This window comes from Anas platyrhynchos, chromosome 25, assembly GCF_047663525.1.
Source record: "Anas platyrhynchos isolate ZD024472 breed Pekin duck chromosome 25, IASCAAS_PekinDuck_T2T, whole genome shotgun sequence".
In the NCBI taxonomy this organism is placed as follows: Eukaryota; Metazoa; Chordata; class Aves; order Anseriformes; family Anatidae; genus Anas; species Anas platyrhynchos.
Genome location: NC_092611.1, coordinates 8,064,118 through 8,088,320, shown reverse-complemented (window position 1 = coordinate 8,088,320; position 24,203 = coordinate 8,064,118). Strand labels below are relative to the sequence as shown.

General features: G+C 45.4%; 2 protein-coding genes across 3 annotated transcripts; both read left to right on the top strand.

Annotated features, from left to right (window-relative positions):
* The first annotated feature begins 207 nt into the window (after positions 1-207).
* On the top strand, positions 208-14,878 carry HYOU1 (hypoxia up-regulated 1). Its single transcript, XM_027444109.3, has 24 exons — positions 208-366; positions 537-630; positions 1,859-1,937; positions 2,235-2,389; positions 2,492-2,568; positions 3,154-3,335; positions 3,971-4,086; positions 4,870-5,053; positions 5,321-5,455; positions 6,378-6,460; positions 6,557-6,689; positions 7,024-7,211; positions 7,446-7,584; positions 7,693-7,753; positions 8,403-8,485; positions 8,907-9,101; positions 9,528-9,727; positions 10,038-10,125; positions 10,519-10,641; positions 11,059-11,192; positions 11,710-11,794; positions 12,225-12,477; positions 13,167-13,247; positions 13,784-14,878. The coding sequence occupies exons 1-24, from the start codon at positions 303-305 to the stop codon at positions 13,843-13,845; spliced, it is 2,994 nt and encodes a 997-aa protein (XP_027299910.2). The 5' UTR covers positions 208-302; the 3' UTR covers positions 13,846-14,878.
* A 178-nt stretch (positions 14,879-15,056) lies between these two features.
* On the top strand, positions 15,057-24,179 carry SLC37A4 (solute carrier family 37 member 4). Of its 2 annotated transcripts, XM_021277007.4 has the most exons (9): positions 15,057-15,353; positions 15,445-15,677; positions 17,083-17,326; positions 18,857-19,015; positions 19,391-19,476; positions 19,982-20,095; positions 21,236-21,301; positions 22,354-22,492; positions 22,693-24,179. In XM_021277007.4, exons 1-9 carry the CDS (start codon positions 15,206-15,208, stop codon positions 22,857-22,859), a joined length of 1,356 nt encoding a protein of 451 aa, XP_021132682.2. In that variant the 5' UTR covers positions 15,057-15,205; the 3' UTR covers positions 22,860-24,179. The 2 variants fall into 2 exon arrangements, with proteins under 2 accessions (XP_021132682.2, XP_027299915.1); XM_027444114.3 differs by lacking the exon at positions 21,236-21,301.
* The last annotated feature ends 24 nt before the right edge of the window (positions 24,180-24,203 follow it).

Here is a 24,203-nt window from a genome sequence, read left to right as displayed (position 1 = left end):
GTCAGACCCAATGGGGCGGGAAGGGAGGGGAGGGAGGGGAGGGAGGGTTCCCTCCCCCTCTCCATTGCAACGCGCCTCCAGGCCGCTAGGGGGCGCTGTCGGGCCGGGCGGGCCGCACGTGGCTTCACCTCCCACCTCCCGCCTCGCGACGTGGCCCAATGGGAGCGCGCGGGCCGCCTGATTGGCCAATCAGCGGCCGCCGCGTCCGGCACGGGCGTTGCGTGAGGCGCGGGGCCGCGGGCGCTGAGGCGGCGGCGGCGGCGGGGGCCGGGCCGTGAGGGGCCGTGAGGGGCGGTGGGGACATGGCGCGGGCGCCCTGCTGGGCGCTGGGCTGGCTGCTGCTCGCCTGCCTCCTCCTGCGGGCCGGTAGGTGACGGGCGCGGGGCCGGGGGTTTCACGGGGGGCGGCCCCGGGGGGATCCCGGTGGGGTTCGGGGCCTGGGAGCGCCCTGAGGGGGGTCAGGGCCCAGCCAGGCCCGGCCCGGCCCTGGGGTTGTTCACCGGCGCTTCCCCCCCCCCCCCCCCCGCCTGCCGCAGAGCCCCTGGCCGTGATGTCGGTGGACGTGGGCAGCGAGTCCATGAAGATCGCCATCGTGAAGCCCGGCGTGCCGATGGAGATCGTCCTCAACAAGTAAGCGGCGCTGCCCTCAGCCAGCCCCGTGCTGCCGGTACCGCCTGGGGGTGTTCCTAAAGGGGCCTCCGGGTCATGCAGGCACTGACAGGAGGCCAAATTTTGGGAGGTGGAGGGGTCAGTGCGCTGTGTTTCGGCGCTGAGTGAGGAGCATCCATCCCTGCTGCCTGATTGAGGGCTGCCTGAGTGCAGCCCTGAGCACCAGGGCAGCAGGTCGGCCTTCACCCTCATCTGAGGGGTGCCGAGTTGTGCTTTGTGCCCCTTTTAAGCCAGCGACCCAAGGTCTGTGTAACTGAGAACACATCGTGGTGCAGATGAGAGAGGGTGTAGGATGATGTTCCTGCATACACTATTGAGAAGCCAGATTCTCAGTTCTCCATAATGGAACGTGAAGGTAGGTTTGTGGTGCTGCTCAGAACCCCCAGTCACTTGTGAAGCAAATCTTTCATCATCTTTCACTTGGCTGCTGTTGCTGCCACTGGTCCCCAAGACACTGAATGGAAAAAGCATGGATGGGAGATGATCTTTGACCAGGAACATCCTTGCTTTCCGGGAGTCTAGACTCAGGTAGTGTGTTTTTCACCTAGCTCCCTGAAATGTGGCAGTCATTGACAGAATGAGCGAACTGACTTGATTCCCTCATTGGTGGAGGGAAGCAAAAAATTATGCAGGTTTTGTCTAATTACAAAGTAGCACATTCTAGAACATTGCTTGTGAGTCTTTCTTCATGTCAAGTCACTTTGTTGTAGCTTTATGATAGAAAACTGCTGGCATGTTACAAGGTATCCAGAAGTGGGTAGCTTGCAGAAGTATTTATGAACTTAGTGGACAACTTAAAGTCATTTGATAGTTATCGTAACAAAATCCTCATCTTGGTGTTTTCATACTTGGATCTGTAGCAGAAATGATTCATCTCTTGTGGAGTAGTTTAGTGCTATGGGAAAAATTGCACAACTCCACAACTTCAGCTGTTCCTTTGAAAGATTACTGTCCACGTTTCAGTCAAGCACAGTAGTTGTGCTTGTCATGGAGAACATTGGAGGATCTGAAAGTTCTGAAGAGAGCTGCTGCTATTTGCAGCTCTTTCGATTAGTAGAGCTGGTCTTCCTCACTGTAGGTGGTGTCTGAGAATCTTCTTCTAGCCTTTCTGGAAGGGAATCGCTACCCTTTGTCACCAGGACCTCTGTATTGAACGTTCACCCGCGTTGCTGTTTTTTTTCCTGTCTAGGGAATCACGAAGGAAAACACCTGTGGCTGTTGCTTTGAAGGAAAATGAACGTCTCTTTGGTGATAGCGCACTAGGAATGGTAAGAGTTCACCTTGCTTCTTACGCCAGCTGCAGTTCATGTACACAAGAAGGTGTCTTCCCACAGTTGGGTCCTTCATGAGAAGTATCTAAATTAAGAGGAAGTTTTATTTCTTGCCCTGTACTTGCTTTCCTATCTCCTTGGAGTTTTGCTGGCTTTCTCCACCTGCTCCTTGTGTACCAGGCTTGTGTTCCAAAATACCATCACAGTTGTTCACTGTGTAGATTGGGAGAGGTTTGTTAGACATCAGGAAGGACAAATAAATGCAGCTGGGTGATTTCTTCTTTCTTTCTCTAGTCTATAAGGACCCCCAAGGTGGCATTCAGGTACTTTCAGGATCTTCTGGGTAAGCAGATCAATAACCCCCAAGTGGCGCTGTACCGGACCCGGTTCCCAGAACATGAACTTGTGGAGGATGAAAAGAGACAGACGGTTATCTTCAAGCTGTCCCAGTAAGTGACTGCTTCTGGGTTCCTCGTGAGTGGGACTTTTGCTGTTGGGCTTATGTAGCTGACTCTGTTGTTGTAACTTCCTTTCTTCTCTTTTTCTTGTAGGACGGTACAGTATTCTCCAGAGGAAATGCTTGGTATGGTCCTGAACTACTCACGCGGTCTGGCTGAGGAATTTGCAGGTTGGAAGGACTTATGTGTTTCTTACAGTACTAGCATATGTTTGCGTGTTATAAAATGTGAATAGAGACAGAAGGTGCCTGGAAAACCCATGGCTTCTTAGGAATGGGATGTTGGGTCATCTTAGAAACAAGATGTTTCCGTGCTGTGGTGGTAGTGAAATCACTAAGTAATGAAAATTACAGGTGAATTTGGTTGACATGTTTCATTGGTGATATTACTGGGAAGCTGTGTGGTGTTTGATTCATCAGAGCCAGTCCAAATGCTTTTTACTCTGGAGAGTGAATGCAATTCATTGATAAAGTAAGGTTCCATGGAGATCATATCTGCTGAAGGTTAAGGCATTTGAGATTATTTTAGCACATGAAAGCCAAGCAGTAGACTTGTGGCTTTATGAGAATCTGGAAAGTCTGATTTAAACAGGGAACGGAGCAATCTCTAATGATGCTAGCTGCTGATGTTGCTTCGGGATTGAGTTATGTAGGTGTCTTCAGCTTGCATTCTCTGTTTTTGCTATCATCACTCCATTATGTTGTCTTTGCATGTGGCTAGTCTGATGGAAAAACTTCTTCCACCATCTCTTTCAGAACAACCCATCAAGGATGCGGTGATCACTGTTCCCGCCTACTTCAACCAGGCGGAGAGGAGGGCAGTCCTGCATGCTGCTTGCATGGCTGACTTGAAGGTTCTGCAGCTGATCAATGACAACACTGCTGTAGCATTGAATTACGGAGTTTTTAGGAGGAAAGACATCAATGCCACAGCACAGGTAGGTGTAGCTGGGAGATGGTCCCATGCAAGTGCGTGCGTGCAGGGGAGAAAGTGCTGCAGATAAAATCAAAAAGGCCTTAACCATGAGGAAGTGGACTTGCTGTTCAGCCAGTCTCCTCTGTTTTCATGTGTTCATCAACACGATGAAGATATGAAATCCTGTGTGAATGTGGTAGAGCACTAAAAGCCTTAGAGCTTCTGGAGTAAAGGCCAGGTAGCTGGAAGTTCCCATCTTGAAGAAGTGTGTGTTCCTTGCCCATCAGCTGGTGGGGAGTAACATTAGGTGTTTTTTTTTGTTGTTTTTTTTTTAACGTATTGGAAGACTGACTCTGAAATAGTTGATTTTCCTGAGGTTTAAGAAACTTTTAAAGAGCAAAGTTCTGATTTCTGATTTACAAAATGGGTTAAAAAGTTTTTTCTTTGTAAAAAGTCTTTTTTGTGTAAGGCATGACCCTGCACATCTCCTTAGTTCGATCGAGGTACGAGTCCTGCATCTCTCATGTGGTATAAAGCCAGTCTAGGGAACAGACATAAGTCTTGGCCTGTATCAGACTTGGAAAGCCACGTGTTCTTTCCTTATTCATGGGGGATATCCAAGTGTTTCTGCTTCACCGTCCCAGCTTCTCTTTTCAGAATATCATGTTTTACGACATGGGAGCAGGAAGCACCGTTTGTACTATTGTTACGTATCAGACAGTGAAAACTAAGGACTCGGGAACCCAACCTCAATTGCAGATCCAGGGCATTGGGTAAGAATTCAACATGAGTTGCACAAAACCTGAAGGTCTCAGGAAAGAAATCATTTGTTTCACAGTCTCTTCTAAACATAGAAAGTTTGAATGAGACTTCAGCATGGTAATTTGGATCATAAACTGGGAAGGATGTAGAGTGAGAAGACTACAGTTATTAATAATTCTTACATCACTGCAGAAGGTAGCTGAGAAATTGCAGGAGCCCAGGAGGCAATCAGTTTACTTAGTCTGTTTCAGGCTTTTTTTTTTTTCTTCTTAAATACAGCCTCAACCCATTTTAATGTAATTCCATTTGATAAGATCTTACAGAAGTAGAGGGTGTCAGTTTGAAAAAGTGGAATATCCTTCTGGAGAGGAACGAAAATGCACTGCAGTTAAATGTTGCCAAATAAGGAGGGGGGTGCTGTAGATACCCAGCTCAGCAATTTTAACACTGAAAACAGTTTTATACTGCTGTTTTTGGTAAAATACCTGGGACCTGACGCAGTTATCCCTTGGCTTCTCAGCTGTTTGGGCTTAGCAGTAAGGCCTTTACCATACATACGATGAAATTTCTTGTACAATGGCTACTGTGGTGGTGAATCTTTCTTTTCTTGGCTTATGTAATATGTTCTTTTTGGAGTAACTGTCATTCTTTTGCAGACACAGCTAATAGTACTTCAGCTATTTTTGACCACTTTCTGCTTGGCATAGCTGTGAAATAATAGATGAGGTTTGTTTGCTTTCAACTTGTTTTAATTTATTATATCCTGGTTCTTTTTTTTTTTTTTTTTTTCCCAGGTTTGACCGTACTCTTGGGGGTTTAGAGATGGAGCTTCGTCTCCGGGATTATTTGGCAAAGCTCTTTAATGATCAACATCCCTCAAAAGATGTCCGGAAGAATCCCCGGGCCATGGCCAAACTACTAAAGGAGGCCAATCGTCTGAAAACTGTCCTGAGTGCAAATGCTGACCACGTGGCACAGGTATGACTTTTTGTTGCAGGGTTTCCAGAGTTTTTAGGACTGAGGGTGGGATGATGTTATTTAGATTAATTATCTAATAAATAGTTAAATATTAATAAATCATAACTCATTACTTTAGCAGTTGTAGGGTTCAGATGAAGCGCAGTCAAGTTATAGGTGCGTTAACAAAGCTGGAACTTTTTGCATACTGGGCAAATCAAGCAAAGTTTTTGCTTGTAGAATGCTCCATGGAGAAAGAGATACATATTTATTTTTTTCCCTGAACAGATTGAGGGGCTACTGGATGATATTGACTTCAAGGCCAAAGTCTCAAGGCAAGAATTTGAGGATTTGTGCTCTGACTTGTTTCAACGAGTCCCAGGACCTGTGCAACAGGCTCTGAGCAGCGCAGAAATGAAACTGGTATGTTTAGGAATCCATTAAGAAGCCTGAAGGTTTCCATTCGTGGAGCTGCTGTCACGTCATGATCAAAGCATCAGTGACTGTGTTATTTACAAGGCATCAGCACTGCTGAGAAGTACAGATGCCTGCTGTTGTAGTAGACAGTGGTGTTGGTGCTGCAGAGAAGTTACTTTTTGCAGTGCCAAGCAGGAGTCTGTTGTGGCTCTGCACTATCTGCCCGAAATAAGGTAGCTGGAGGAGTGTTTTCTTTCTGTTAAAAAAAATTTTTGTTCTTGGGCTGGAGGTTTTAAAGACTGGTCTTTCCTTGTGTTGTCTGGGATGCTGGTTTCTGGTCTCTCTTCTGAAGTTTTATCTTAAACTGCTTGGAAACAGAATTACTGCTGTTCAGGCTTCTTGTTTGAGCACTCTCTTTAGAAGCCCTGTTCCTGACTGCAGTTGGACCAAATGTGATGCAGTCATTTGGAGAGAGTTACAGTGCTGCTAAATGCTCACATTCCAGAACGCCAGCATACTCTTTAGCATCTTTTGGCTATTGTATTCAAAGCAAGATGTTGATTCACCTCTTAGAGGCCGGGTTTCTGTCTGTTCTGGTCCAACTTGCTGCCTGAGTCACTGGCTCCTCTGGCATAACCTGTAGTTATTTAATTCTAAATTAAGTCCCGCGTTTCAGGTGACTTTTAGCAGTGGCCATATCAACCATGTTTGATAGACCTGATCCGAGGTTCCTATTGCTGGCATGGCTCACATCAGCCTGTCTGAGACCTCAGGCACTGCCCTGCATTAAGGACTGCAGCATGTAGCATGGTTGTTCTTAAAGCACCGCGTCAGAGTGTGGTGTCCGGGGAAGAACCGTAAGGAAGCCCTGAACTTAGCTTTCCAAAATTGCTTTCTCAAAGACAAGGTGACTGTTTCCAATCCCTAGGATGGAATTGACCAGGTGATTCTAGTTGGCGGTGCCACACGGGTCCCCAAAGTGCAGGAAGTTTTGCTGAAAGCTGTGGGCAAGTGAGTATGTGAGGCCCCCTAGTATGTCTCCTATTGACAAATTGCTGCTCGTGGCAGTGGCTGCAAAGCTCATGTCTTTTGCTTTTCACTTCGTAGAGAAGAACTGGGCAAGAATATCAATGCTGATGAGGCTGCAGCTATGGGTGCAGTCTACCAGGCAGCCGCTCTGAGCAAAGCCTTTAAGGTGAAGCCTTTTGTGGTTCGAGACGCAGCTATGTTTCCTATTCAGGTAACCCTTGGCTTGCCTTCTTTTGTAAAAGATGTGGGTAAACGGGGCTGTGTTGGGAGAAATGTTCCACGTGACCTATTGGATTATTTTTTTTGAGCAAGGAAGCTATGGAGACTTTTCTGCCAATCTAATAAAGAAAACAGAATAAATATTCAGTAACACAGAAGTGATATATCGAAGAAGTCAGGCATATAGAAATATCTGTTGAAAAATACATACCTGTTCCCCAGCTTTTGCATGAGGTAGGGCAGTCAAATGCTGTGGAAGCCTCTGACATAGGATGCTGTAAAGGAAGCTTGTAGTTGTTTTGTCTTACTTTGTATTTGTGATGCAGGTGGAGTTTACTCGTGAAGTTGAGGAAGATGATAAATCCAAGAGTTTAAAGCATAATAAGAGGATTTTGTTCCAGCGCATGGCACCCTATCCACAGCGTAAAGTTATCACTTTCAACCGCTACACGGATGACTTTGAGTTCTATGTCAACTATGGAGATCTGTCTTTCCTGAACCAGGATGATTTGCGGTGAGTTGAGTCCAGCAGCAGAGCAGACAGCCCCATGGCAATGCAGGGTGCCCAGCCTATGGATCTGACTGGCCACTAGGACGTATTTGCAGATTGATTCTCCAGGTTATGTTTTAGCAGACCAAACAACACTGGTTCCTTGCTTAGTGCAATTGTCCAATGCTGTGGGTGTGAGAACTGGTTTGCTGTTCTGCATCTTAAGTTCAATCACTTTCTGCTTTTGTCTATCACCAGGATTTTTGGATCTCTCAATCTCACTACTGTGAGGTTAAAGGGAGTTGGAGACAGTTTCAAGAAGCACTCAGATTACGAGTCCAAAGGCATCAAAGCTCACTTCAACATGGATGAGAGTGGAGTACTAAGTCTTGACCGAGTAAGCCCTGTTGTGATGTTTGTCACCCTGTGTATCTTCCCAGTGCTGTCCTTGTTTATGCTATTGATGGTCCCTTCTTAAAACTAATTCTATGCTCACCTCTCCAAGGTGGAATCTGTGTTTGAGACCTTGGTGGAAGACAAACTGGAGGAGGAGTCAACTCTAACAAGTAAATACTGAGCTTTAATATTCATACTGACTTTTTTTTATTAGCAGTATCTGGGATTACTATAAGCATACTGTTTCCCTGAGCACAGCAAGCACCATGTATTTGAGGGGTGGAAATTAGACAGTTAACCGTAGTCCCTGATAGCAACAGCTGCAGAACACACAGAAGCCCTGTGCAAGTGGCTTCTGGGTGCTGCAAGGAGCTCTGAGATGTCATTCGTTCCTAAGGTGACTATTGCACACATTGCAAGTTGAAAAATAGGTCCTTTTCTCCTTGTTCATTTACATCTGATCATTTCAGCTCTCATCTGTGCTTTGCACCTCTTGGATTTTAGAGAAAGTGCAAAGCTTGCCTATAAGGGGGAGTTGGAAACCTGCATGTTTGGAGGGGAAGGGGAGAGATGGCTAATGCAGTCACAGGCTGAAGCTTGGAGCTTTTTAGCTGAAGTAACAAATTTGCACACTTCTGCGTGCACGCAGAAGCACAAAATAAAGTCAGGAAGAATGAGGTTCTGCAGTGTTTGTAGCAAATCTGTTGGAAAGCTCCTTGGTCATCATTACAGTTGTGAGGGAAAGAACTGATCGCTGAAGAGGGCTTACTTCTTCCTTTGGAAATACGGTGTTCTGGACCTTTTGTCTCCTGTTGACAGAACTTGGAAACACAATCTCAAGCCTGTTTGGGGGTGGTGGCCATACACCAGAGACTGGAGAGAACCTGACAGACTCAGTTCAGGTGAGCCCCATGGTGACTGCCCTGACAGTGGACTAACATTACGGGAGTTATTTCTGTTGAAGTGTCTTGTTTCTAAATTGTTCTGGTGACACACAGATACATTTCCATCTGTTATTAGTACAAGTGTCTAGCAGGCTACTTGTTTTCTTCTGGGCCTTATAGGCACAACTGCAGTTTCAATGGCAGTACTGATTTGGTTTCCTTCCAGTGAGATGGAACTTCTGTGCCATGGATTCATGTTCTGCACCGAAGTGTCTCTTAATCTTCTGCCTCTACCCTACCTAGTACAGCCCCTCATGAATGTCTGCTTTCTCTGAGAATGCTGTGTTTTTGCAGAATATTATCTGTTCTGTGAAATGTTTGCATGGGATTTCTACTCCAAAACTTTTTGTTTTCCCCTTTACTTGCCTGTGGTGGTCAGGAAGAAGAAGAAAGCCTCGCAGAAACAGCTAAAGAAGAGCAGGGAGGGAAACAAGGCCAGAAGAGCAGTGCAGAAGATGCTGGTGAAGAGCAGGGAGAAGAGAAACAGCAGTCACCACCTCCAGATCAGGCAGAAAGTACCCCTCTGAAAGAAGAACCACAAAAAAAAGAAGAAGGCGAGAAAGCAGAGTCTCAGGTAAGCATCAGGTTGAAAGAATGGGACTGAGACTGTGGTGTCTGAGGGGTACATTTGGAGCAAATAAATTCCTATTGTTTTGCAGTGCTCAGTGGCATTCTTTCTCTATTAGTGGCCTGCCTTGGAAAAAGTTCAGTTAGCCTTCAGTTGCAGGGAACACATCTCTTTTCTACTGAAGCCTCTCTTTGTCCTTTGTTCCTTTTTAAGTTGTCAGTGTCTTGTCTGCATGCAGAATTCTCGTGGAAATATGTTGATGCATTCCTCCAATTTTGTCCTGCAGATATGCCCAAGATTTCTTACTTGCTTGGGCAGTCTTTGGTAACTAGGTCCTTTGAATTCAGCTGCATTAGGAACATCTTTCAGGCTATTATTGGAACACAATGCAAATCTGTCTGCTTGGCTGAAATTTTGTCTTGTCTGTTACAGGATCCCAAAGAAAATAAAGAAACTACGAAAGAAGAAGAACCGTCCAAAAGTTCTGGTGCAAGCACAGCTACTAAAACAGAGGAAGAGAAGAAAATCAAAGCACCCAAGAAGCAAAAGCTTGTCCATGAAATCACCATGGAACTGGATGTAAATGATGTGCCTGACCTGTTAGAGGATGAACTGAAGAGCTCAATGAAAAAGTATGTTTTAAATAGCTCTGCGTGGTTAAGGCTCTAGATGAAGGAAGTGAGTTGCTTTGTGACAAAAGGAAGAGAGTTTCAAAACTTACCTCTTACCAGTATTCCCTGTGCAGGAGTGATACCTTTTCTGTTCCCTTAAACTGATTTTCTTTGAGTGAAACATTCCTTCTTTGGTCCTTGATGCCTAATCTGGTTTTAGAGAAACATTACACAAATAGTAAAATTTGTTGTAGTGCTGCTGGATTTCTTTAGTCAGGTGCTCATCTAAAGGCACTTAATACCTTTGATCTCTGCTCTGTTCACATTCTAGACTCCAAGACTTAACAGTCAGAGATCTAGAGAAACAGGAAAGAGAAAAATCAGCCAACAGCTTGGAGTCCTTCATCTTTGAGACCCAGGTAAGACAGGGAAATAAAGAAATGAGAATTCCTGGAACGTGGGTAGAAGTGGCTCATGTAGTTTGGCTTATCTGGATGCAAGGTTCTTTGAGCTGATTTGAAGAGCCCGGCTCTAAACCTTCAGTCACCTTCTCTAACATTAGGCTTCCCAAGCCCATGTGGAATTGAGAGGTTTCCTAAATGCAGAATGAACTTCAGCATATCTTCCGTCCAGCATATAGAAATGCTGGGAGCAGGAGCTCAGATTTGGGAGGGCTGAATGAAAATCTCCTAAGCAATGCATGCAGCATGCCTGGACTTCAGAGTGCATCCCAGTTACTAGTGGGTGAGCTGGTGGCTTTTCCTTTCACACCAAGTGTTGTTTGAAGGGAACGCTTGCTTTGTTCTTTTCAGGACAAGCTTTACCAAGAAGAGTATCAGTTTGTCTCAACGGAGGAGGAGAGAGAAGAAATTTCCAAGAAACTTAGTGAAGCTTCGAATTGGATGGAGGAGGAGGGCTATGCAGCTGCAACTAAGGTATTGCTGTGTGGAGTCGCGATACCTGTCTGCTATAACTGACAAAGAAATCATCGTATGGGCTGACTGAGTATTGAGCCATCTTGAATCTTTATGATCTAGTTCTTGAAAATTTCTTGCTTCCACAGTTCACAGATGTAATGTGTATTAGTTCTTCCAACCATATGAACGTGTGGTTGGACACATTCCATTGACCATTCGATGAGTGTGAATGGTCTTCAACAGCCTCAGCAGTAACCTGTTGATTGTGCGTAAAGCTTAGTCACGTGGCTTTTATTTTACTGTATGGAAATAGTGTATTTGATAGAGAACTACAAAACTGCAAGTTTTAACGTCTGGGGTTTACAGCGTTCACAAGGGAAAGAGTTAGAGACTGGGCAAGCTGATTGTTTGCTTTCTACTCTCCCCTTTTTGCAGGAGCTGAAAGACAAGCTTGCAGAGCTGAAGAAGCTTTGTAGGAACCTCTTTTTCCGTGTCGAGGAAAGGAGAAAATGGCCAGAACGCCTGGCTGCCCTGGAGAGTCTGCTTAACCACTCAAACATCTTCCTCAAGTAAGAGCAAGCTGTTAGGAATAAGAGTTGTGCAGCCCATAACGTAAGGGATGCCAGCAGAACTTGTCCAGATTGAATCTGTTCTGAAAGTCACTAGTGCTTGTGAGGAAAGATGGCCAAAACTCAGCTTCCCTAGTGCTTGGTTCTGTAAAACACGTTAACAGAACCATGCAAACTGTTTAAACTGGAAGAAGAGGAAATGTCCAGTGCTGTACAGACTATTTCCAAGCAAACTTTTCTTTTCCCTCTTGGTTCTATGGCCTCAGCTTTTTGAGTCTTCCCTGTTCTTCTGTTGTGACAGTTGCATTTGCTGACTGTGTATTCCATTCCTAACACCCAGAGATAGATTTAGGACTCTGTTTCCTGCAGGAAGTGTTAGTACATTTTACACTTGTCTTTCTAATTTGGTATGTGCAGTGACTATTTATTACTGGTTTTTACTGGTAGTGTGAACTCTGAGTTGCCAATGCATAGTCTGTTTGGTTAAACAAAAATGAACTTTCTTTTTGTCTTTAAGGGGAGCCCGCATGATTCCAGAGTCTGACCAGATATTCACAGAAGTGGAACTGGGTACGCTGGAAAAAGCAATCAATGAAACAATGGTAAATGGGTTGTGCTTCCCGTTTCAAGAAGTAGCTTTTGTACATTCACCCAAAGTCAGGGCGTAGAGAGTGCATGTCTTGTTTCCATGCCACCAGCAAACGTGTTTCAGTGTTTTCTAATCCTCTGTGTGACCCCAGAAAGCTCTAGGGGAATGTTTTTTGTGTTAAGTGTGGACAGTTATCTCCAAGAGTGGTGGAATAGCCCAGTAATCTGGCTACGTGGTTTTCAGAAGCAGCCAGTGGGTTTTGAGGGTTCTGTTTCTTTTTGTCCTTTGTCTGTGTAACTAAGAAACTCGTAGAAATGCAACACTGAGCAGTGTTATCCTGAGCAATGTTAGAACACTCAGGAGTGGTGACTGAGATTGTGATACACGGTAGTTCCTGGAACTAAGAAACATCCAAAAAGCACCTTTCCCCTCCCTTCCCATAGATGTGGAAAAATGAGACACTGGCTGAACAGAAAAAGCTGTCTCCTGCTGAGAAACCTGTCCTGCTGTCCAAAGATATAGAGCTCAAGATAGCAGCCTTGGACAGGGAAGTGCAGTATCTTCTGAACAAGGCCAAGTTTGCAAAACCCAAATCTAAAAAGGAGAAGAATGCCACAAAACCTGATTCAGGCAAGAATGCTACAGCAACCTCTGAGAGTGAGAGCACTATCCCTCCCACGGAGGGGAAGCAAGAAGGTAAGGAGTGGGTGGGAAGTGTGGCCTTACTATTAGATAATTGCCAGATAGTAACGCATTTTTAAAAGGGAGCTAAATATGTGAAGACACCGGTTAACTGACAAATCAAATGATCCTCCTAATTCTCAAAGATTGTTGAGACAGTCTAGGTATGACAGTCGTGGGCTGTTATTTTTTTTTCCCTCCCCACCCCTCTGTTTCTGCCAGCTTTCTGGGAAGGAAGATTTATGTACTACCTAGGATACATCTTCCTATTTAGCATCTACCTCTTTGTCTGTCTGCCTTGTAAGAAAGATAAGCCACCGGTTGCCTTCTGGATGTCTAGAAAAAATATTCATGGTTGTGACCTACATCAAGAAATGGATTGAGCTGTTGATGAGAGAGGTTTGTAGCTTAGGTGGGCCCCAAAAAAACATCTGCCTGGGACACTAAAGCTTCTTGTTTTTGGAATTATTTTTTTTTAAAGATCCTCAGGTTCCGAGTATCCCATTCCTTTAAAATTTAGATTGCTGTTTGTCAGCAGAGTTGCCTGCTGGTTCCTCTTAGAGTCAGAGTGAATTACTGGAGTCCTGCTGAGACACCATGGCCGACCTGTTTGTAAACCTCACTTGCTGCTGGTCACCTAATCTCCCCACATCTAATCTCTGTGTATTTTCCCTTAACTTCTGTGCTCTTTCTGCTTTATATAGATAAACCTGAGGATATCAGTCCAGCCGAGGAACCTCCTACGGCTGAGAAAGCACCAGGTGATGAGCCTCAATCAGACTCCGGTGGGTATATGTTTGATCAGTGGTCTAGAACTTGATACCTACGATTGCAGGCTTTTTTCATCCTAAAAGGATGTGGGACGTAGCAATATGCTGAAAATCCTGATTATGGAGCAGTTCTTAATTCTGCAAAGAGGAAGGTGAAAATTTTGGGTTTCTCACGGTGTCAAATGCTCATTGTTCAGTGTGAGGTTACAGTGTACCACTGCCTCAGCAGCTGATTTCTGCCTCTGGCACAACAGTTCATAGCCAGTTCCTTAGGAGTAAGCCTGTCTTTCTAAAGCTCTCTAGGAACTGATCTGCAGGTGCATGTTTTTCTGACAGTAGTATTGTGAAGACACCAATATTCAACAGGTGGATGGCAGTAAGGTCTTCAACTCTTTGGAGCTGAATATCAGTTCTGAAAGCGTTTGTCTGGTGTGTGTAAATAGATCAAGAGTTCAGTGGAATACTTAATGAATGTCAGTGACTTTCAGTGCTGCCTTGTGTGCCCTAAAAGCTGTTACAGTGTGTAACTGTGTGTTTATTTCTTTACACAGGGTCCAAAACAGAGAAGAAACCAGAAGCTGGAGGAGAAAGCAGAAAAAATGATGAGTTATAACACCCCTGAAATCCCACTGGTGTCAGCATCTATTTATTTCATTGTTACTTTCTTTTTTTTTTTTTTTAATGGACCTAGTTAGTTATGATGTAAATGGAACACAACAGTCTGACAACAAAATGGAAGAGAGATGTAAATTTTTTTTCTTTCTGGGGAATTTTCTGCTACTAACTTAGCGAATTTGGGTGTTTATTTTTTTTGTTGTTCTTACATGTTTAAAGGTGGCCGTGTGCTCACCAAGAATTGTCTCAGTTTCAGGACAGAAGTCACCAAAATGACCTTTCTGTAGAGAGAATACGGTTTAAGGAAGGTTTTAAGCCTTAGGAAGTAACTTGGAACATATGCTCTGTGCCACACCTCACCTGGTGAAGATAGATGGGATTAATCCAGAAGCGTATGTTGCTGAGATGGTGTTGCATTAGCAACTGAGGTCCAAACTTAAGGAAATTGTGTGATTTCAGCTGCTGGGAAGTGTATTCTCATTCGGATTCATATGAGAAACTGGAACAGAAGTGGGGAGGCAGATGCTCTGTGCTTCAAGATAAGAGGGTGTTTGCTTCCATCGACTGTTATTAAAAACATCTCTATCTGTGCTCTGTAGCAGAGTCTGAAAGCAGTGAAGTGAGACTTAATGAAAGGATTCAGTTTATTGTTTACTGTAAAATAAAAATTCAGAAATTGCGAGATTGAACGCACAGGAGACTGAACGAATGTGTTAGTGCATCTTTTAGTCAGAACAACAACCGGTAGTTGACCAGAGAGGTGGCACAGGGCTAGGCAAAAACAAAAGCAACCTGGCCAATTTACGCTAACTATCCTCCTCCTTCGGTATCTCGTGTACTCGGCCTGGCTCCATTGTGAAAATCCATGTCCTTGGCTGTGGTCTCCTAACTCCTCGGGACTGTTCATGCTGCTAAAACACACGAGCGGGGGTCTCCGCCTCGCGCCGCCACTTGTGAACGTGCATCTGCTGTTGTTCTCCATCGGCCTTTTCGACCAAAAATAAAAACGGCACTTCCAGACGGTCTCTTAACGAGGGCTGTGGTTGCTGTGGAGAAAAAAAAAAAAAAAAAAGAGAGAAAGATGAGGGAATTTGTGACGATTTCGGCGTTCCTTAAGCCGTGGCGGGGGTGGGCGGGCAGCGGGGCGCGGCCTGCGCCGACCTTCGGCCGGTGCCGGAGTCCGCGCTCGGCGGGGGGAACGGGACCGCGACCGGGGGCCGTGAGGGGCAGCGGGGGCGGAACGGGGCCGTGGTTGTGGCTCGGGAGCCGCTTCCCCGGGCTCCCCGGGCCGCTGTGGTGGCGGGGCCGGGCCGCCGAGCGCTCCGCCCCGGCCTGCAGCGCCCCGGCAGCGCGGCGGGATGGCGGGCGGCGGCTACGGGCGCTACCGGGCCCTCATCTTCACGGCCATGTTCGTGGGCTACACGCTCTACTACTTCAACCGCAAAACCTTCTCCTTCGTCATGCCCGCCGTCATGGCCGAGGTGCCGCTGGGCAAGGACGAGCTGGGTGAGTGCCCGGGGGTGTTGGGGGCTGAGGGGTTGCCGTTGTGCTGGGTTTTGTGGCGAGCCGCTGGGTCTCGCTCTGTGTCTCGCTTCAGGGCTCATCACCAGCAGCCAGTCCGCAGCCTACGCCATCAGTAAGTTTGTCAGCGGAGTCCTGTCCGACAGCCTGAGCGCCCGCTGGCTCTTCTCGTCCGGCCTCTTGCTGGTGGGTCTGGTCAACGTGCTCTTCTCCTGGAGCTCCTCCGTGGCCGCCTTCGCCGGGCTCTGGTTTCTCAACGGGCTGGCTCAGGGGCTCGGCTGGCCGCCCTGCGGGAAGATCCTGCGGAAGGTGAGTGCCCAAAAACAGCCAAAGTGTCACAAATCTGCCCACGGGGCCGCTGCAGGTGTCACAGGAACCGCTGGGGATTCGGCACCCACGCCTGTTCCTGCCTCCTTCGAGCCAAGGAGGTCGAAACCACCTCCAGCTGTTGCTTTCTGCGGGCAAGGTTCTGTGCATGAGATCCTTTTTTATTTTTCTTAAAGAGTTTGTTAGTCCTATCCCATAGGCGTCTCAGCTCAAACTGAGTTTGATGCCCAGTGTCCACTGGTAGCAGACTTTCCCCGTTATAGAAAATGCCATTTGTTGGGACTGAGTATTTAAAGCATGAAAATGGGGCTCTCCTCATCACTTTGTTGTTCCCTGCCGGGCAAGGGAGTGATAAACATTTCTGCATCTGTACTCCCAGTGAACCTGGGCATTGCACACTGCAGCCTGTGCAGGTAGAACAACAGCAGGTGGAGAAGCAACAGGATGAGTCAAGCCTCTAAGCTGCGTGCATTTGTTTTTTCTGATAATCTGATTGGAACACGTTTTCTGCTTTATGGAGGGGAAGGGGTTTAGGTAGCTCTGTGCACAAACCTTGGCACTTCTGAATTCTGCTAGGAGCACTCAGGTTTAGTGGAAGCAGAGAAAGTGATGCAAATGAAAGATCTGTGTACTTTCCATCCTGCTTAGAAATTTCCTTGTGATCTGGTAATGTGAATGCAAGATTTTTAGAAATAAATATAATCCTGGCATGCACATACTTGTGGGAAAGGGGGTGATGAACAACTGTGTGCCCCTTCTATGTGGCATCTAACTCTGCAAGCTAGAGGAGCTGGCAAGAAAAGGACTGTCAGAGATGGTTGTGTACACAGGATGGAAGCTCTTGAATGATGGAAACACACGTAGTATTTTCTGAAGGTGTTTGTGAATGTAGATCTCAGGCGTTTTCTTGTCGACAACAACCATCCAAATGGTTCTGGCTCTGAGGGCACAGCGCAGTGAAGAACTGATCGTGCCTAATACTTAATGCAACAGCAAGTCCTTAAGTTACCCTGCAACTCTCTGCTTATTTATTTGTGGTACTGTGCCAGCAGACATTGCCAGGAGGACGCTGCTCCTATCAAGTGAGTATGCAGAACCGTGCTCTCTCTTCCATCCCATGTCTCAGTTTCATGGAAATGGAATTAATCCCGAGCTGGCTCATGGTATGAACACCTGTCAAGCTCCTATGACTGACACTCGTGTAACATTTGGAGTTTTCTGCATGGCTAAGGTAGAGAAGAGTTGGCTCTCACTTTATTTGGTGCTGTAGACCTGTGTTCGACTTTCCCAGAACCCTTGTTATGGGCTTTTATTGCAGATTTTCAGATGCAACGTCGTGTTCATGATATTCTTTCTCAGACCTTACACCATTTTTTTTGTTGCACAGTGGTTTGAGCCTTCCCAGTTTGGGACTTGGTGGGCAATCCTGTCTACAAGCATGAACTTGGCTGGAGGCTTAGGCCCCATTGTTGCTGCTCTTGTGTCTCTCCACTACGATTGGCGCATGACTTTGTCCTTCTCTGGCTTCATCTGCGTGGTTGTCTCTTTTGTTTGCCTTGTCCTGATTAAAAATGAGCCAGCGGATGTTGGGCTACCCAACATTGAACAAGGACCCAAGAAAGGGAAGAAAGGTGAGCATGAGACTTTGTTGTAAGCGTGCAGCCGCGTGAGATGGTGCAGTACCTGCTGTCTGTGTTCTGGTACGAGTATGTCGTGCTCAGTGCATCGAGCTCAGACCTTTCTTCCTGAAGTTACTGCTCAGCAGGATACGTGTAAGGGATTGTGTTCAGCAGCTTTATTCTGAGCTGTTGTTTTTAGTTAGAAATCATACATAAAATAAAAACGTGTGTGTGCTTTAGTTTCTTTTATATATATATATATATTTACATATATATATATAAAATAACATGGTTTGTAACTAAACTAAACATGGTTTGTAACTATATATATTTACATATGTATATATATAAAATAACATGGTTTGTAACTAAAACACAAAAAGATACATATATATATTGGAAAAAACAAACAAACAAACATACAGCAGACTACAGTTTGTAGAGGGGGGCCTGTATTTGGGCTTCTGAAACTGTCCAAGTGCCATGCAGCAGAGCAGAGGAGGAGTCTGCCCCCCAGTTTGTTCTGTTCTTCACTCTACCAGTGCCAGAGCTGTTGTCGAGATGCTGATGGCCGTTTCATCTCCCTGCCTGTATTAAGCCCTCATAGTAAGAGTACCCTCCTGGTTTTCTTGGGGCCAAATATTCTGGGGCTCATGCAGCACTTGCTGCGGGCTGAATGTTCTGGGGGGTACTGGACAGAGAGGAAAAAGGTAGCAGCAAGCAGGGGCTCCTTAAGCCTTTCTCCTGTGTTGCCAGAGGACAAGTAGTTCTCCCCTCACCCCTCCATGGGTTCTCTTGACCCCTGACTTGTGGTGGACTCTGCTCAGTGTTTTTTGTCCTAACCTAGGACATCTGGTTAGTAAATGTTTGTTCAGACCACTGAGTATGATGCTTCTCTGAAAGCAGAACAGGTAGAGGAGAATTGCAACACAGGTTTGCTGTAGAATTTTAAAGGTTCGTGGAAACTCATCCTATTGTCCGTACTGTCCTGTGATGTCTGTGCTGTTAGACTGCACCTCTTGGTGTGAGAAAACAGTATTGCTTCCCCTGAGTGGTCTTTGGGGAGAGAGTGGTGTTGTAGGTGTTTTGGGAAGACTTGATGCAAAAATCGAGGTACAGCTTAAAAGTCAGCATCATCCCTTTGGTATTAAGTAGTGTCTTCTGTATGCTGTGCTTGAAATTGTTTGCAAAAAATCTGGAAAAACATTTATTTTTAATTATTGTTGTTTAAAGATTCACAATCTTCCTGTCTTTACTGGCAATCATAACACAGAAAATTCCCGGGGGTAGCATTTTGATTATTGTTTTTGAAATCTTTAATAAATATGGCATAAATTGACAGAGAAGATTCTGTAATCACTGCAGAACCAGGACAAGGGGAAGGTGAAGCCATTCACTAGCAGTTGCGTTGAGTATCTTCCCCTTTAAGGATGTTCTCATGCATGAATCTTGCTTGCACAGTTTTCTGTACTGCCCCCGTGTCGGTGTGGCTCAGTGGCTGTGCTCCAGTACGAGTAAGGCTCCTCCTGATCTCCCTTACAGGTTCTTCTAGCGAAAACAGCACTTTGACAGAGCTGCTCCTCTCGCCGTACCTCTGGGTGCTCTCAACAGGCTACCTGGTCGTTTTTGGAGTGAAAACATGCTGCACTGACTGGGGACAGCTCTTCCTGATCCAGGAGAGGGGACAATCTATGCTTGTGGGTAAGATGCAAAGTTCCATTTTTAAATTTTAATTCCGTTTTAAATTCCATTTTTGCGATTTGGAAAGGGTTGCAGAGAGCTTGACTGGGTACAGCAAAAGGACCCGTGTGCTTCCAGTTGCCTCGTCTGCTTGGACACGTAGGTGTTGAAATAACGCTCTGATAAAAGTTTCTGCGTGTGCTGAATGCCTCAGTGCTGTCTCGTGCCAGGGCCCTGCTGGGACTGGCAGCCTGGGGGTATTCCTGCCCCAGGAAGATCCTGGAGGATCTTGTCCAGCAGAGGTGCCTGAAACTCGCAGTGAGCATGGTCTGAAGCACAGCAGCTCTGCGGTTGTGACCAAACCTGACAGTGTTCTTTGCTTCTCCTGTGTTCTAGGTAGTTCCTACATGAGTGCCTTGGAGATCGGGGGCCTGGTGGGGAGCATTGCTGCTGGATACCTCTCTGACAGAGCAGTAGCAAGAGTAAGTCACCTGGACCCTGGGGTGTGCTGGGCAGTTAACCTAGTGCCAATTTCAGCGTCTTCAGAATTTTGGGAAATGTGTGTGCCAGTATTATTAGGGATCACAATGTGATGGGAGATTTAAGATGTTTCATCTGTTTTATTTACTTTTTTTTTTTTTTTTTCTATAAACTCCAAATTTCCATGTTGAAAGACAGATGGGGTTGCTGACAGTTGTCTTCTGTCTGGAAGAAATAATTAAAACCCAGCAGTGGGATCTGAAGTCAAATTTAAGGTAGAAAGAGGGCACAACCGACAGCAGAGAAGTATCATGCATCGCTGTAAGAGCTTCCTGTTTAGTTTAGTGGATTCTTCTTAAACCAAAATCAGAAGTCTCACTACAAGATGTGCTTTTGATGTGCCACCTGTGTTTCAGACTGGTCTGTGTGGATGGCATTAGCCACTATGAATATAAATTGGAAAGAGTCCTTCCAGGCTCTGACTCTGTTTTTGTTCCCGTGTTACAGGTCGGTCTGTCAAACTATGGGAATCCTCGGCACGGGCTGCTGCTGTCCATGATGGCAGGGATGTGTGTTTCCATGTTTCTTTTCCGGGTAACAGTCACGGGCGATTCTCCCAAGGTAAGCCGTGCACACGGGCAGGGTTAGTTTTTGGGGGCTTCAAAGGCTGACCAGGTGCTGGTTGGGAGTCAGCGTGGAATGGGAAGCTCCCCTTTCCAGAGGAGTTTGATCTGACTGCCGGTTTGAATTGTAACCAGTTGCTTAAGTTCAATCAAAACTACCTTTGAGTTCTGCACTTGCCTCACTGCTTCAGCCTCTTTAATTCTTTTACTTCTTTATTTTCAAGAAGATTTCCATACCTCTTCTGTCACGTAAAATAGTATCATAACTAAACAGAAATGTTTGTGTGGAGGACAGTGGTTGAGAGGTGTAAACCAGTTAAAGATTAAAAAAAAATAATTTTGGCAGAGAGTAACTCTGGGCAATTTTTGTCTGTCATAACAATGTGTTATAAGAACTGCCTCTGCAGGGAAACATCGGGTGATTTTGCTGAGTTGATCAGCAAAAATTCGAACTTAACGTTGCCTACAGCTTTTGATAAATGAAGCTTTGAAGCTTCAGTAGGGAAAAATGTGACAGCATCCTGGAGTCTCAAGCCAGCCTAGAAATAGGAGTCTGGTTAGTAATAATGAATGTGTTTACATTTTGGAAGAGGCGTCTGTCGTGTTGATTCTCAGCATTAAGACTAGCTGGCAGTCTTTCTAAAAAGCATTGTAACTCACACAGTTGTTCTGGGTGCAGTGTGGCTGCCAGGTTTTTTAAGGAAGGGAAGAGTGATACACGTCTGCAGGAACAGTGAGCTTGATGAAAAAGCTGTACAGAGAACAGTATCATTTTTATTTCGACTTTAAAATCAAATGCCAAGAAATGATGGATTTGAATTCTGACTATTTGTAAGTGGTGAAGTTTTAATGAGGCAGAAAGTGCACGTAAATTCTAGGAACAGCCTTTTAACGGTGAAGAATTTGATGACAGGAAGCATGACAGTTTTCTTCACCCTTCCCAAGAACTGTCGGTGTGCATTTTCTTTCTTTGCACTAGAGAGAAATGGGCTAGCACAGTCTGTGTTGGACTGCTGCTGCCTAAATTGGCTTGGGTAGTCTGCATTAGTGGCTGTAGTATAGATGTGATTTGCATCTGTCCTAATGACTGCTAAATAACTGAAATTGATTTTCTGCATTTTACTCTTTCCTTCCTCAGGAAAATCACTTCTGGACTGTAGCCTTGCAACCTCTAGCTGATCTTACAGGCCTAAAAGAACATGAGGTTTCTGCTTGCATTTCTTTCTTCCTCTGCCTGTTTCTGCTTTCACTGAAATGCCTTTTTCCAGTCCTGAAAGGTTGGTTAGTACTACAGACCTTAGAACCAGGGCACTGAGAAGATTACTGTAAGTTTTGTAAGAGAAACCTTTCTTATAACCAGTTGACTACACTAACTGACTGTAAAAAGTCTGAATTCAAAACTCTGTTTCAAAAAATTTACGTAAAAAGCTCTGAAGACAGTTAACGGATTATATGAGCATGCTTAGAAGGAGTGATCCTGCTCCTGCAGGTGCTGATCTGCAGACATTTGGCAAGTTCTTTTCTAACTCTGTTTCTGTTCCCCACCTGGAAAATAAGATGGTACCTAATCCCTCCTGGGCATCTTGAAATGGCTTTTATTGTTCCTAAAGTATAAAGCATGCTATAATCTTGAGATGGTAGAGTTACTTATCCTTTATTGTCTTCTCACAAGTAATTAAAAAAACTACCTGGCTCAGAATTTTTCAGTGTAAACTGACACTGAAGTTGAAACTATTGGTTTTGGTTTTTCGTTACTGTTTTGCTTTTTCTGTTTGCTATTTTAGTTTCGTAACATAGAAGCTACCAACTAGTGGCTTGTCACAAATTAAGATCCTCTGATCAGTTGCTTGCGTCTAAAACGAGAATGGCTTTTTTTAGTCAGGTGTCTCCTGATTCGTTTTGAAAAGTGAGCTGATTCACAGCTCTCCTCTGTCGTTTCGCAGGCTCGTTGCCCATCTTTCTTCTATGTTCTGGTTCTTTCTTGCAAAGTGGCGCATGTCGTGTACACGGCTTAGGGGCTGAACTGCAGGAGAGGAAATTTCGCACTGGCTAACTCTGGCGTGCTGGAGATGCAGCTGAGCTGTAGGTACATGGGGTCTGTCACCAGCTTGAGCTCTTCTGTCTGCAGGCCAGGGAACTGGTGTCAGCTGCAAAATCTCAAAACCTCTTCCTTTTACTCTGCGTAGAATCTGTGTAGTTGCTGCCTGACAGTGTAAGATGCAAAGATCCCATTTCTGATCTCGCTTGTTTTGACAGCTGTGGATCCTGACTCTGGGAGCTGTGTTCGGGTTCTCCTCCTACGGGCCGATCGCTCTGTTCGGGGTGATAGCCAACGAAAGTGCCCCTGCCAACCTCTGCGGCACCTCTCATGCCATCGTGGCTCTCATGGCCAACGGTGAGTCGTGCACGTCTCCCTTTTCCCCAGAAAATGACCAGACGTTTCCTGGTGTATGCAATGGGTTTTGTCATGCACTTTAAGTTCAAACTAGGCCTGAGGAATTTTTAAAACTTAAAAAAAGTAATAAAAAAAAAAGTATCAACAGATAAAATTGAGAAGCTTGAGTGTTGCTACTTCTCTGTTTCTCTTCCTTACAGTTGGAGGCTTTCTGGCCGGACTGCCCTTCAGTACCATTGCCAAACACTACAGCTGGGCCACGGCTTTCTGGGTGGCTGAAATCACCTGCACGGCGAGCACCGTGGCTTTCTTCTTACTGCGGAACATCCGCACCAAAATGGGCCGAATTCCCAGGAAGGCTGACTGAGGATAAGCTGCCTGGTGAAAAGGATGCTCCCGTGCTGACACAAATTGTATTTGTTTTTTATTTAACTGGCCTAGGAGTGAGTTTAACTATTGCTGCAACCTACATAAAAATGTGTCAACTTCTCATTTGCTTTCACGTGCCTGAAGGCACAAGGTTCCTGCTGATTGCTTTATCCCTTGAGATGTGATAATTCAGCCAGTCCCCACGTGCAGTGATTGCACTGTTGGACCTTTTTACAGCACTGTTGGTGATGCAGGCAGCTTTCACAGCCCGAGCCACTCAACTGAAAGTGCTGTAAAATGCCTGGCTGGCTTCAGGTGCTGTCATGTTTAGTTTTGTTCTCATTGTTGGTCTCAATCATTAACTGTTAATTTAGCCTCCTTGTTCAGGGACACTGATATGCACCTTTTCTACACTCATTCATCCTTTGCAGCTGCTGTAAATGCGGCTGTCTTAGTTGGCTTGGGTTTGAGCTCTCTGCTTTCTGCCCTGGAACTAAGACAGACCAGTGAATAATTATTGCAGAACAGCTTCACAGCTTTACCCAGGATATTTTTTTTATAAGCTAGGTTGTTGTTATGCTCTGGACAAGTGGATCACTAATGGAGTGCTGCGATGCGATTCTCCTCAGCACTTAGAAACAGGCACGTTTCCAAGAAATGGTTGGTAGTTCAGGGGAAAGCATTTAGAGAAGCTCCTTCTGTTGAACTGATCCTGCCCAGTGTGATTTCTGTGTACAGTGTTAATGATTTGCAAAGCAGCAGCTGCTGCCAAGTCTGATTTGCAGAGTGTGCTCTGCAAGCTGCTAGGAAAACTGACTCTGCAGCAGGCATTGCAACAGCAGCTGCCACTGGCACACATCTTCTGCAGCTGGGTTTTATGATAGCTGCTATTTCTAGTATTGCCTTGTATTTTATCAGTAAAAGATGCGTAGCATAGGATGTTTTCAGGCAAAAACTGCATCTCTTATGGCTGTGGGTAAGGGCTTGAGCTATCTCAGAGAGGCCTGAGCAGGAATATTGCTGACAGCAGGCAGCACTGATCTGTCCAACCCACTACTTCTGGCAATAAGTAGACTCAAGTTTTTAACCAGGATTTTGTTGAATATCCCTGCATTTCCCCCAGAAAGATGTATCAATCTGGGGGTACTGGAAAAGGGGAGTTCAACTCCTGAAGAACCACACGTACTTTGCTGAACAGCTCGGTTGCAAGAGTAGATGGTCAGTCTTAATTAAAATAATGGAAGCAAATTGCATTTTGTACTTAATTATATGATCTTTTACTATCTGTGAAATAAAAATGGAGCAGTGTCGCAAAGGCTCTGTTTGTCTTCTGAAGAATGGC

Bases quoted from the DNA above. Each gene is read 5' to 3' on its own strand.
- HYOU1 (XM_027444109.3), top strand. From the start codon at position 303: ATGGCGCGGGCGCCCTGCTGGGCGCTGGGCTGGCTGCTGCTCGCCTGC. The intron at 7,212-7,445 runs GTGAGTTGAGTC...GTCTATCACCAG, and splicing joins CTGAACCAGGATGATTTGCG to GATTTTTGGATCTCTCAATC. The intron at 9,728-10,037 runs GTATGTTTTAAA...TTCACATTCTAG, and splicing joins CTGAAGAGCTCAATGAAAAA to ACTCCAAGACTTAACAGTCA.
- SLC37A4 (XM_021277007.4), top strand. From the start codon at position 15,206: ATGGCGGGCGGCGGCTACGGGCGCTACCGGGCCCTCATCTTCACGGCC. The intron at 15,354-15,444 runs GTGAGTGCCCGG...GTCTCGCTTCAG, and splicing joins GCTGGGCAAGGACGAGCTGG to GGCTCATCACCAGCAGCCAG. The intron at 21,302-22,353 runs GTTTCTGCTTGC...TTGTTTTGACAG, and splicing joins CAGGCCTAAAAGAACATGAG to CTGTGGATCCTGACTCTGGG.